Here is a 13,961-nt window from a genome sequence, read left to right as displayed (position 1 = left end):
GCCCATGATGGGCTCATCATAGTGCCCAGGACATAAGAAACACTTAGTAAATGGTATCCTTGTTATTGCTGGCACTTTCAAAAGTGTTTTATAATGTAATGTACTATTTAATTTATATATATACATACATATATATGTATGTGTGTGTGTATATATATATATATATATATATATATATATATAAAATCAGATGTTCCCAGAGCCTCAAAGCTTTCGAAACTCAGATAACAAACAGAACCATTTAGTTCATATTTATTTCACATTTGACCTGTAAACTTTTTATTAAAAAAAATTCACCATCATTAGCAACATGTGCTGACATTAGTTTGTCTTTAGTGAAATAAGAGCGCAGGCCTTAGAGAGTCTCTGTCTAAAACACGTAGAAACTCAGATGTAAACACGAGGTCTCTGCCCTTCTCCCTTGATTTGGGGAGTTCATCAATGACATGATCTCAACCAGAAAAGCAGGGGGGAAAGGACAACACTTTGATACCTAAGAGCTCTTGGGGCAGGAACTGTACAGTTTGGCAGGCTCATTTGTCTTTTCAAACTGTTTACCTTGGGCAAATTGTATCAGGTTTGCTTCTTCCACATAATTTCCACTCCTCCGTCTAAAAACAGCAGCCAAAAGATTTCTTGCAGTCAGCACTTTTGGGGAGGGAGGGGCAGGTGCAGAAACATACAAGATAGAAACATACATATTCTTCAAGCAGTGGCCCTGGAGAGAGGAGGGAAGGAAGGAAAGAGGGAGGGAGGGACACAGGAAAGAGATACTTTTAAAGTGAGTTGCTGGGGTGAAGGGTGCATCAGAGGATAATGGCTTTATACACAGGGCTGCTGCACGGCAGAAAGGTTCCTTTACTTCTGTCTTGGTCCTTCCTTGTAGTATTTACATAGGAAAAGGCAATTATGCTGTTAGGCACAGGAAAAAAATGGACAGAAATCTTTTCCCCCTCAGGATATCTCAAAGCAGGTCCAGGCCCAAGGGACAGTCACCAGTTGCTGGTGAAAAGGACACAGGAGGTAATAGCACTGGAAAACGACTTGCATTACAAAGGGGGTTGGCCTGAACCAAAGACAATGTATCAGCCTCAAGGGCATCTCCAACAGCATCAAAAGCCCAGACATTGGGGATCCTAGCGTGTACTATCAAAAATAGTGTGTATTTACAGTGGGGGATGGGGGGATGGGCAGGGCTGCCCTGAGCATTTGTTAAAAACAGAGTTAGAATAAGGGGGAGAGCAATTAGCCAGGGCTGGGTAACCCCATTCATTAATCCTTTGTGAGCAGTACCCTCTGGGGCCCAATGTTTGCTTGCTCTGATCGACATTGAGAACTGGACTCAGGGGAGGTGAAAATACCTTTAGGGAACAATACTGATTAGGGAGGGCCCAAGAACCCAGGAAGATCGTTCCAAGTCACAAGCGGCCCTAACAACAACTGGGGGGGGGGGGGGGGGCGCGGCGACCCTCTCAGCCTTTTCCCTGAGAGGGAAGAACAGAGGCCACGGAGCAAGGCCGGGCCAGGAAACACGGAGCAGGCAGGACCCGGGTTTCAGTGTGCTGGGCTATATAGACGCTCCCCTCGATCCCCGCTGACTGCAGTGGGCGCCAGTCTGTTGGCGGGTCGCGGACCCGGCGCTCACACGATCCGTTTCCTGTCCCCCCGACAGAGGATCTTCTTGAAGGCGCGGCGGAAGTCGTGGTTGAAGATGGTGTAGATGACCGGGTTCAGGGAGCTGTTGCAGTAGCCGAACCAGAAGAAGAACTTGAAAAGCGTGCGCGGCACGGAGCAGCCCACGGCCGTGAGCGTGTAAGTGAAAAAGAAGGGGAACCAGCACACCACGAACACGCCGATGACCACGGCCAGCACGAACGTGAAGCGCTTTTCGCGGTTCTGCCGCCCGCGCCAGCGCGACGCCTTGGCGCCCCCGCCGCGCTCCTCCCCGGGCCCCGCCGCCGACGCGCCGGGCCCCGTTGCCCCCGGCCCACGCCGGGGCAGGCTGTCCCCGGGCTTTACCTGGCTCGCCCGGGGCTTGCCCTTGGCCCGGGGACCGCGCTCGGACCTGCGGGGCCCCGGGGGCCGCTCGGCGTGCTCGGAGGACGAGCTCTCCTCCAAGTCCAGAGCGTCAGCGTCGCGTGGCCCTGCGGGCGCGGGCTCCCCGGGGGCACCGTTGCGCAGGGCGGGGAGGTGGTCGGTTTTGTCGTCGATGGGGCCCACGCCGCGCTCCGGGCCCAGGCCGTTGGGCCTGCGCTCGGCTCCCCCCGGCGGCGCGGCGGCGGCGTCCGGACCCCGGCGGCTGGGCGGCACGCGGGTGCGGCGCTTGGCAATCTGGTAGATGCGCACGTAGACCAGGATCATGATGAGGCAGGGCGCGAAGAAGGAGCCGATGCACGACGAGATTACGTACCACTTCTGGTCGTTGATCTCGCAGCGCGGCTCGGTCGGCTGCTGGCCGCCGCCGCCGCCCTTCTTCTCGATGGAGATGAGCGGCGGGAAGGAGATGACGGCCGAGATGACCCACACGGTGACGATGATGGCCTTGATGCGGCGCGGCGTGCGCTTCAGGTTATACTCGATGGCTTGCGTGATGGACCAGTAGCGATCCAGGCTGATGGCGCACAGGTGCACGATGGACGAGGTGCAGAAGAGCACGTCGAGCGCCAGGTAGATCTCACACCACGCCTTGCCGAAATACCAGTAGCCCATGACCTCGTTGGCCAGCGAGAAAGGGATGACTAGCGTGGCCACCAGGATGTCGGCCGAGGCCAGAGACACCAGAAAGAGGTTCTGGGGCGCCTTAAGTGCGCGGCTCGTGAACACCGCGATGATGACCAGCACGTTGCCGAACACCGTGAGCAGCATGAGCAGGCCGGCCAGGCACACCAGAGTCAGCGTCACCTGCAGGGAGTAAGGGGTGGCCCGGGCGCCGCCCCCCGGCGTCTCGGTCCCATTCCAGCTCGCGTTGCCCGCGTCCAGCTGCAGGGAGCCCATGGGCGCGAAGCTGCCCTCGGCCAGCGGCTGCTCCTGGCGGAACATGAACGCGGATGCCCGCTTGCCTGGGCCTGCTGCCAGTTGCCTTCCGGCCCAGCGCCCGTGGGTCCTCCTCTTCCTCCCGCGCCCCGCTCGCCCTCACGCGCCTCACATGGGGAGGGGACCGCAGGGACGCCGGCCGGAGCTGGAGAGCCGCTAGCAGCCCATGGGCCCGGCTCCCGCGAACGGCGCCCGGCCTGCGCTTGCGGCGCTCGTGGTGGGCGCCTTCTCTTTCCCAGCTCAGCACAAGTTTTATTTCTAAGCGGCGGGAGAGAGTAGGTCGAGCCGATGGGGAAAGGGAGAGAGATCCTTCAAGAAGGGAGAACAAAAACCATCGGTGGCCTGATGACTTGGAAGGATGACGGAAAATTTTTAAAAATATATCTATGTCTTGACTCTTGAGCCCGAGCGAAAGCAAGAGGTCTTACCGTGTGCGGGGCCCGCCCCCACCCCGGGAGGCAGCCGAAGGGCGCTGACGCGGGCCTGGGGTCTCGTGCCTGTCTTCTTACATCCCCGAAGCGAATACCGACTCTCCCGCTTCCCCCAGACGCGGCGGTGCCGGCCGGGCCCGGGCTGGGGCCAGCGTGCGGACTCTACCGCCTCTCGGAGCGCCGCCGGACTTCCAAAGTTGCGTGCCCAGCTGGGGCTGGGTCGCAGCGCGCGGAGCTCTGGGGCGGCGACGGCGGCGGGGAGAGCGCTGTGCGGGCCGCATGAAGACGCCCCCGTCCTCAGGTGGGCCGGGGCAGGTGGGCGACCGGCCCGCCGGGAGCCGCGGCCGAGGCAGAGGGTCTTCTGGGCGTTGGCCCGGCGAGCTGCGGGCGCTGGCCGCAGCCCAGCCGGACGGGCCGGGGTCCGAGGGCACCGTGAGTTGGGGCAGGAACGCGGGGCTAGGGGGAGAAGCTGCTGGGGGTGGCCGGGCGGCAGCGCTCCGGCTGCTGGGCGTCTGCACCGAAGCCAGAGCCTCTGCTGCTCCGCCGCGCTCACCGTGGACTGGTTTTATAGCCCCAGGATCAAGCCAGCGTTGCCGAGCAGCCGGCGTCAGCCCCCACGTGGGAAACCGACCCTCCCCCGCCCCTTGCGCCTCCCCTCCGCGGGTCTAGCGCCCGCGCCCCACGCGGGACCTTGAGGAGCGCTTGCCCCCCTGGCGGGACGGGCGCTTTGGAGAGGCGGGTACCGTGAGCGAGGGGTTTAAAGAGCGTGCCCCGGGAGTGGAAGCGGCCCCTGCTGGGAATTGGCCGCGCAGCTCCGGGCCCGAGGAACAGAAAGCAGCGGGAACCCGGGAGTGCTCCCCATCCAGCTGGGTCCTGGGAGGAAAGAGAGTTGGGGACCCGGGCCCGAATCGGGAGAAGCCGCCACGGGTACAAGTAGCATCCGTAGCACGCTAGTCCTGGGCCAGGCCACCCTCGACCGCAAGTGCTCCTGGCGGCGAGGTGAGTGGGGTTCTGGTGTGAGAAAGGAAGGCACAGGTTCGGATCGAACCCCAGCTGCGGAATGGGAAGCACCCCCGGGAAGCGGGACCCGCCCGAGTCCGGAGCTCCGCTTGGGGAAGAGGAGGCCACCTGTGGTTCTAGCCGCAGAGTAGTCTGCGGGACACCCGGCCGTCGCGGGTCTGGACCGCACCTCCTTAGAACGCGGTGAGGAGGGGTCTTGGCGGCGGAGGCCGCGCGCCACGACTGAGCGAGGGCGCACTGACACCTGCTGGCAACTCGTCGTCACCGCTGCCATGCCGGGCGCTTTCTTTCGCCTCTGCAGTCTTTGCCTACAGCGCCTTCTCCTATTTCAGGATAAGTTTGGGTCCGAGCTCGGGAAAGGAGAACCCAGATTTTAAAGTGCACTTTGCCACGTTGAAGAAATCTTCCTAAAGCATGTACTTGTGTGTCGGGAGTGGGAGTTCACCTGGTAAAGTCACGCCGGGAAGGGCTTAGCAGGCTCAGAGGCCAGGACTGGCATTCCATGCTGGACTGACACAGCCCACTGTTCCCGCAAATGTGAGAGGCCTGGACCCTGCCCTAATGATTGACCAGTTCTGGCCTGCTGTGAACGAGTTTGTCTTTCTAGAGGCAGGAAAGCTATACTCCACCCCATCTCGCCCCCATTTCAGATGCAGACACATCATCTTTCTGTTAAGGAGGGGAGTGCTGGCCAAAAGAAGAGAATATTTTCCACGTTGTTTCTGATAGGAATAGCATGGAGTGAGGTGAATGGCTAGTTTTTCTCAGCATGCTGGATGTCCTACAATAGATCTTAACAATTGCTAGAGTATCAGCTTGTATTGTGCTGTCTGCACTTTTCTAATAGGCAGGCAGTTTAAGGGTAAGCCCAGGGCGATAGGAGCTGTTAACAGGAGAGATTAACAGAAAAGTTAAAGAAAAGTTGCCTTTATTTAAGGACCCGATAAAGCAGAATATGTAGTCACCAAAGTTGGAAGTTCCAGATCAAACAGATCACCTCTCTGCCTGGCAGGGTGCAGGTCTGGCTGGGGGCTAAGGACAAATTAAGGACCTTGAGCGTGGAGTTCAGCCCCAACCGTCGTTGAGAGCCTGCACCAGTGATAGTTATTGAAGCTCTTGCCATACATTGTCATGAAGTCTTTATTTTTTGAAAGTACTTCACAGATGTCTCATTTGACTTCAGTACCTTTATCTCCCAATCTCTGATGCAGTTGGGTGAACTTCTCCACCAGTCTTAATTCTCAGGAGCCAAAAATGCCCTCTTCTGTGGGCTGAAAAGACAGAATTTCCTCCCTCTGTTGAGTCCCTCACTTCCCATCTACTCAAATCTCGGCTCTGAGTCTCGTGGTGAGGCAGAAGCATTGCAGTAGGCTCGGCTGGAAATGTGATTATACTCATTTTTGCACAGCGACCAGGAGCCCCTGACTTCAAGTATGAATGATAAGAAAGACAAAAGCAAAGCCTGAGGCAGTCTGGGGCTCACGGTGTTGTTCACATTCGGGGAGTGAGTATCGGACAGCCATCACTGTCCATGTCCGCACCAGCTGCTAATATGATGCTCTCCCTGTCTCGTTTCAGAAGCAAAAAGGAAAATGCAAACAGAGGCCACGGTGCTTTCCTTTCTGGATCTCTGCTGCCAGCCTGTGTACGACACCTCTTGTCCCATTTTCTAAATGCTTCCCAAATAGCCAGTGAGTTCCGCAATTCCTAGGTTTAGAGTCTTCTACTAGAATGAAAACAGGTGTTTCAAGGAACTAAGGTCTCTGAGACCAATAAACAACAAGGGCTATCTTTTGTTAAGTACCTAGTATGATCATAGGCAGGGCTGTGTACAGGGCCCTCATGTGCCAAGTTCTTCCTCTTATACATGCACCTTATCACCTCCTTAGTTGGACACACGGTGTCTGTCTATCTGAGCTTTGAAAAGCCACGTGGACACCATTATTTTTTGCGAGAATTTTTAGTGCTGTGCTAGCTGAATGAGACAGCATTAAGCAGAGAGACATCCACAAAGATAATAGTTCTTAACCCAGGCCTGTATATCAGCATTGCCCGGGAATGTAAAATACATTTATCAATGCTCCACCAGGGAAGTTATGATTCATCAGGGCTGTGGTGGGATGCAGCATGTGTATTTTAACAAAGTTCCTCGGCAGATGCTAACCCACACACACTCAAGACTCACTGCTCTAAGCAGTAAATCCCAGCGGGGGGCAGGAAGAGAGTGTCCAAATGACCTGAGGACTTTGATGAGGCCAACCTAAGCTACAAAGAAGTGCCCCAGATTAAAAATCACTGCCCTGGTGGGACAGCCAGGAGGGTGACACAGTCCTCAGGGATCTGAGGCAGAATGGTTGAGAGCCACTGTAATATGGAGGGTGACTTTTCGTGGCCAAGGAGTCACCTGTGGGGGTCCATTGCGATTGCTACTATTAATAAAAATAAATACTTTTCATTAGCACTAACCCCCTGCCTGGCACAATGCTGAGCAGTTTATGTACTACATATTTTTTATATAATTCCAAAAACAACTCTGCAATGTAGACATTACCCGACTTTACAGATGGAGAAAACAAGGCTGAAAGAGGTTAAGTAGATTGCCCAGGGTAAGGGTCAGATCTGGACTTGGAGTTTCCTGACTATAAGCCCAGTGAGCTTTCTAACTATCTTTCTGAGGGTGTCCGTCCTCTACACACTGACAAAGAGAAACCTCCAAGAGGCTCATCAGAAATGAAAGCGTTGGCGAGCTGTCAGATCCTCCCTATACCCCTGTCCTTCTAGTCCGCTTGTCGCTGCGAGGGCAGGACAGTAGAGGGCCAGGCGCATCCCTTCATTCCACACCTGATGCTACTGCATTGGAGAAAGCGTTAGGCACACTCTACACAATACTGAACATTTCCCCATGACTGATGGAGGGCCAACGTGGCACTACCTGATGGTGCCAGCCTGGAGTTGTGTCCTCTCCTTGGTGGAGGTCCCACTCTGTCTCATGGGCGCCTATGCATATTTCTTCCATGGCTTGGGTAAACTTTTATTGCACTAGCTCACCTGTTCACTTGAATGATGGCATAGTAAGGGGGAAGGACTGTTCTGTTCACCTTTGCATTCCTAGAACATAAAACAGCCTTTCCAAAACTCAGGTTTCTGGGACCTACCCCTTGGAGATTCAACAGGACTACAGTAGGACTTATGTTTTTAATGAATACCTGGGGAATCCAGTAATACCAAAATGTAAGACACACAGGCATAGATATTTGATAAATGTTTCTGTGATGACTGAATGAAAGAATTAGTGAATGAATGGGTATTACTTTCGATTATACTATCCAAGACATAAAAGGCCCAGAAGAAGGGGCCTAAGGTGGCTAGCATTTCTTCCCAAAATCAGGATTTAGTTGAGGTATCCTAACTAGTTCAGGGATAGGATTCAGTATAGGGGTGGTTCATTTTAGGATTCTCTCATATTCTGTCTCTCTCTCTCTTATTACCTCTCTATAGATTTTTTTCTCCTAAAAACAAAAAAAAATGGAAACAGTGAGAGATGTTCTATTTATAACTGTCAGCTAGGCAATTTACCAATAAATGAAAGCTGCTTAAGCTAAATGATCTGTTTGTCCTGAATTTACATCTGTAATTAAAGTGTCAGGCAACACCAAAAATGTACGTTGACTTCATCTAAGGGAGTGAGGAAACTGGGTAGGAGGTAGTATTAATAGCTTACTTGTTCGTTCTTTCTTTCTTTCTTTCTTTCTTTCAGACTTGACTAAAAAAAAAAAAAAAAAAAAAAAAAAACTACATGCCTCGTTAGCTTGGGCACCTAGGCTGTGATATAATCCTCACAAATAGAAGTTTAGACACACAAACATAGGCCACACACCCACGCACACAGACCATACTTAAACAGACGTTCTCACCCATCTGAACGTGACGAGCAGGCAGGAAACACCATGTTCCCACTGCTGCCCTTGCCATGTGCACAGCTGGAACCAAATGCTACAGCGAGCTACAAACATCCGTCAAGTCACTGCGTTATTGACGTTGGAGGTGGAGGGAGAGCAGTCACTAGAAAAAAATTCTACTGCTCCCTCTGAGCCATTATTCAATTCCTCCGTTCTCTTGCACCTGTGCTGGAGCCTTTTGGAGTCACACTGTTATTGGAGGTGAACGTACGCCAAAAGAAAAGCATCAGCGACAAGAGTGCTGTTACAGGGTGCTACCTCATTTACCCCCTTCCATGAGTCTCATCACTAACTGCCAGACCGGTCCCGCTGAACCCACAAAGTCAAGTGCGAAGTGCTACCACTGCCCCCAGCTCTTTTTCTAAAGTACTAGCCCATGCCACCATCATCCCCAGAAGATTAAGCCAGGTGCTTTCTGCCCCTGCAAGGGCCCCTGGCCCAGACCAGGCAGAGAGGATTGTGCCACGATCAGTTCTTCTTTCAGGGTACTCAAAAAGGATGGGCTCCTGCCTGGATCCTTGCTCCTGCCTAACCCTGCAGGACGTGTTTGTGTTTCCACTAAAATGTGACTGTGGAGAGCTGTGCACACACCGGAACCTTATCATCACCTCTCGCAGTCCTCCAGGTTAGTCCTCACAGATAAGTGTCCCTTCCCACCACATCCAGGTGATTATCTCGCCTGTTCTGTCCAGAAGCATGAGGAAAAGCAAACCTTGAATGAGTTATGGTAAGTGATGAGAATTCATTCTCAGGGATAAGAGGTGAGCTAGAGCCTTGGGTATAAAGGCCATAATCTGTCACCAGTGTTAATAACTCTTAAACTAACATTCATTAATCTAGGTAGGTAAGGTGAAACACCCTTCACATTTACTCAAAGAAACCATGGAGACATCGTGCCTAAACATAACACACACACACACACACACACACACACACGCACCCTATTTAAGAGATGGTCTGGCTATCACTGTTCCCTGGAAATGATTTCACAAACTCCAAGAGAAAGCCATCTTTCTAACCAGAAAAATCAGAAATGGGCTTCCTGGAAGCACACAAGTGACAGTAGCAGGGAAACCCAGAGAGAAGGGAGAAGGCATCCTCTAAGCGTGTATATGGCTGACATAAACCCAGGCTCACCTGTGAGCTGGTTGTGCATGTGACCAACAGAAGGTAGCATGGCAAAGGCTTCAAACACTTCATTTTGGAAACAGTGGCCATCGAAGGAGGGACAAAACCTGTAATCTGAAACCAAGTAGGTTGATTTCCTATGAAAAGAAACAAAACAGATTTTAACAGGACCCAGAGTAATATAATGAGCAGGATATAACCCCAAATTACTCAACATACAAAGGACCAGGTATATATCAGGAAAGAAAATCATGAATAGATGCCTAACCTGAGATGTCAGAATTGTCCAATAAATAATCTAAAGCTGCTGTTACAACTATGTGCCAAGAGGTAAAGATAAATGCTCATGAAATAAATTAAAAGATAGAAGTCATCAGCAGAAAAATAGGAACCACAAAAAGGGATCAAATGTAAAATTTTACACTAAAGAATACACAATCTGGAATTAAAAAGAAAAAAAAATACCTCACAGGAAGGCCTCTGTATTTGTCTTCTAGGACTACCAAAACAAATGACCACAAACGAGGTGATTTAAAATAACAGTTATTCTCTCACAGTCTTAGAGGCTAGAAGTCTGAAATGACATGTCAGCGGGGCCACATTATCTCCAAAAGCTTTAGGGAGATTCTTCTTTGCCTTTTCCAGCTCTTGGTGGCCCCTTGGCTTATGAGAGCATCACTCCATCCCCTTGGCTCCCTCTTCCCGTGGCCTTCTTCCCTCTGTGCCTCTCTGTGTCCAAATATCCCTGCACTTTCTCTTTTAAAAACACTAGTCATTGAAAGTAGAGCCCATCCTAAATCTAGGAAGATTTTATCTTGAGATCCTTAACTAATTACATCTCCAAAGACCCTATTTCCAAATAAGGTCACATTCTGAAGTTCTAGATGAACATGAATTTTGGGGGATACACTACTCGGCCCATTACAGGCTCAACAGCAGAAGAGTGATAACAGAAGAAAGAGTCCGTGAACTTGAAGATAGATCACTAAAAAACACTCGAAGTTGCTCGGTCTGCAGGGCAATGATACCAGAAGGCAATCTGGAACTTAAGGAATGGAAGAAGAATAACAGGAATAGGAAATACTTGGTGTATTAGTTTGCTAAGGCTGCCATAACAAAGCACTACCCACTGAGCGGCTTAAACAAAAGAAAAGTTTTGTCTCACAGTTCTGGAGGCTAGAAGTCCAAGATCAAGGGGTCAGCAAGGTTGGTTCCTTCTGAGGGCTGTGAGAGAGAGCTATGCCCAGCTTTTGGTGGTTTGCTGGCAATCTTTGGCACTCCTTGGCTTATAGATGCATCACCCTGATCTCTTCCTTCATCCTCAACGTGATAATCTCCTTGTGTGTGTCGTGTGTCCAAATTTCCCCTTTTGATAAGGATGCTAGTCATACTGGACTGGGACCTACTCAAATGACCTCATTTTCACTTGATGGCCTATTAAAGATCCTATCTCTATCTCCAAATAAGGGCACGGTCTGAGGTACTGGAGGGTTGGGACCCCAGCATCCTTTTTCTTGAAGGACATAATTCAACCCACAACACTTGGGCAAAAATAACAGACTAGTTTTCTTCAAACATTCTTTAAAAATGTTATTGATGTTGGGGTGCTTGATGGCTCAGTCAGTTAAGCATCTGACTTTGGCTCGGGTCATGATCTCACAGTTCATGGGTTCAAGCCCCACATCAGGCTCTGTGCTGACAGCTCAGAGCCTGGAGCCTGCTTCGGTTTCTGTGTCTCCCTCTCTCTCTGCCCCTTCCCCACTTGCGCTCTCTCTCTCTCTCTCTCTCAAAAATAAGCATTAAATTTTTAAAACAATATTATTGATATTAAAATGAAAATTACAATATCTGACAGGGCTTTCAATGCCAGTAATTGTAATATATATGGCAATTATAACATAAAGAGGGAACATAAAAGAATTTACATAGTTGTAAGGCTTCTACATTTTATTTGAAATGGTAAAGCATTAAGTCTAAGAAGACTATAAATGATTAGGCACATATATTGCCATCTCTAGAACAGCCACTAGAAAAATAATGCGAGGATTATAACCAAAAAATAGAACAGAGAAATTAAAACAAAACAAACAAAAGCATTTGGATAATCAAAAGAGACAGTAAAGGGAACAGAACCAAAAAACTGAGGTGACAAACAGAAAACAAATAATAAAATGTAAACCTAAATCCAATAAAAATAATTACATTAAAGAGAAAGTCTAAGCCCCCCAGTAAAAAGAGATCATTAGATAGGATAAATAAAACAAGACCCAACTAGATTCTGTCTACAAGAAACCCAATTTAAATGTAATGACATAGATAAATTAAAAGTAAAAAGATTGGAGGAGATACCATGCAATCAGAAAGAATATTAATCAAATATAAACACTAATCAAAATGAAGCTAAAGAAGCTAAATTAATATTAAGGTCAGCTTCAGAACAAGGGAAATTGTCAGAATAAAGAAGGATACTACATAATGATAACACAGTAGATACATCAAGAAAACATTAAAAGCCTTAAAAAAATGAAAGAAAAAATTAAAACCCTAAACAAAAGAAAACATTAAAATCCTAAATGTGTAGGGGCACCTGGGTGGCTCAGTCAGTTAAGCATCTGACTCTTGATCTTGGCTCAGATCATGATTTCATGATGAGATAAAGCCCCCATCAGGCTCTGGGCTTACAGCATGGAGCCTGTTTGGGATTCTCCCTCCCTCTCTCTGTCTCTCTCTCAAAATAAACAAATAAACTTTAAAAAATAAAATCCTAAATGTATATGCACATTTAAGAACTTCAAATACGTTAAGCAAAAACTGATAAAGTTGAAAGAAGAAATAGAAAAATCCACAATTACAATTTGAAAGCTCCACACTCCTCTCTTAATAATCAAATGTAGAAGTCCTAAACAAAACTATCAATCAATTGGATCAAATGGACATTTATAGAACAAAAGATATACTCTTTTTAAGTACACAAGGAATACTCGTCAAGGTAGACCATATCAGAAAGACAACCTGTTCATATACTAGGAGACTAAATATTAAGGTGACAGTACTCACCAAAATGATCTGCAGATCCAATGCAATCCTTATTAAAACTACAACTGGGGGGCGCCTGGGTGGCGCAGTCGGTTAAGCGTCCGACTTCAGCCAGGTCACGATCTCGCGGTCTGTGAGTTCGAGCCCCATGTCAGGCTCTGGGCTGATGGCTCAGAGCCTGGAGCCTGTTTCCGATTCTGTGTCTCCCTCTCTCTCTCTGCCCCTCCCCTGTTCATGCTCTGTCTCTCTCTGTCCCAAAAATAAAAATAAACGTTGAAAAAAAAAATTAAAAAAAAAAAAAAACTACAACTGGCTTTTTAGCAGAAGGTGATAAACTGATCCTAAAATTCACACGGAAATAAAAATGACCCAGAACGACCAAAACAATCTTTGAAAGTAAGAAAAAGTTGGAGGACTCAGACTTCCTGACTTCAAAACTTGTTATAAGCGACAATAATTGAAGCAGTGGACTAGAATCAAAAGTCCATAAATAAACCCACACATCTATATACATTGATTTTCCACAACAGTGCCGAGACAATCAAAGGGGGAAAAGAAGAGTCTTTTCAAAATATGGCGCTGGGACAACTGGATTTCCACAAGCAAAAGATTGAACTTGAACATCTACCTCATGCTATATAAAAAAATAACTCAAAATGGATCAAAGACCTAAATGCAAGAGCTAAAACTATAACACTCTTAGGAGAAAACATACGTGTTAATCTTTGTGACCTTAGATTAGGCAATGGTATCTTAGATACAATACTTAAAGCATAAGCAACCCCCCCCCAAAAAAAAAAGATAAATTGTACTTTCTAAAAATTGAAAACTTTTGTGTTCCAAAGGACAGTATCAAGAAAGTGAAATACAACTCACGGAATAGAAGAAAATATTTGCAGAAGAAAATAAGAGTCTAGTATCTAGAGTGTTTAAGAACATTTATAACTTAACAACAAGTAACCAGACTTTAAAATAGATTATGATTTGAATAGACATTTCTCCAAAGATACGCAAATGGCCAACGAACACAAGAAAAGATCTTCAACATTAGTCATTAGTGAAATGCAAATCAAACCCTCAATGATTTACTACTTCACAGCCACTATAATGGCTCAACAAAAAAACAGCAACAAATGTTGACAAAGTGGTCATAGTTGGAAAGGGTTTCTCTATGCCCAATTAAAAAGGAAACCCCCATGTTTTCTCCTACTTACTTGTATAGCTTTAATTTTTACATTTAGATCTCTGATCCATTTGGAGGGTGTTCTTGCTTCTGGCGGAAGGGCTGATCTAATGTTAACTTTTTCAAATGGCTGCCCGGTTGTCCCAACACCATTTATTTAGAAGACCATAT

At 48.4% G+C, this 13,961-nt stretch overlaps 1 protein-coding gene across 1 annotated transcript; it reads right to left on the bottom strand.

Moving 5' to 3' along the window:
- Nucleotides 1–236: 236 nt before the first annotated feature.
- On the bottom strand, nucleotides 237–3,157 carry ADRA2A (adrenoceptor alpha 2A). Its single transcript, XM_040486425.1, has one exon. It carries the CDS (start codon nucleotides 3,037–3,039, stop codon nucleotides 1,642–1,644), a length of 1,398 nt encoding a protein of 465 aa, XP_040342359.1. The 5' UTR covers nucleotides 3,040–3,157; the 3' UTR covers nucleotides 237–1,641.
- Between the last annotated feature and the right edge of the window lie 10,804 nt (nucleotides 3,158–13,961).

This window comes from Herpailurus yagouaroundi, unplaced genomic scaffold (assembly GCF_014898765.1).
Source record: "Herpailurus yagouaroundi ecotype Mexico unplaced genomic scaffold, PumYag 163, whole genome shotgun sequence".
NCBI lineage: Eukaryota > Metazoa > Chordata > Mammalia > Carnivora > Felidae > Herpailurus > Herpailurus yagouaroundi.
This window is presented reverse-complemented; position numbering and strand designations above follow the sequence as displayed.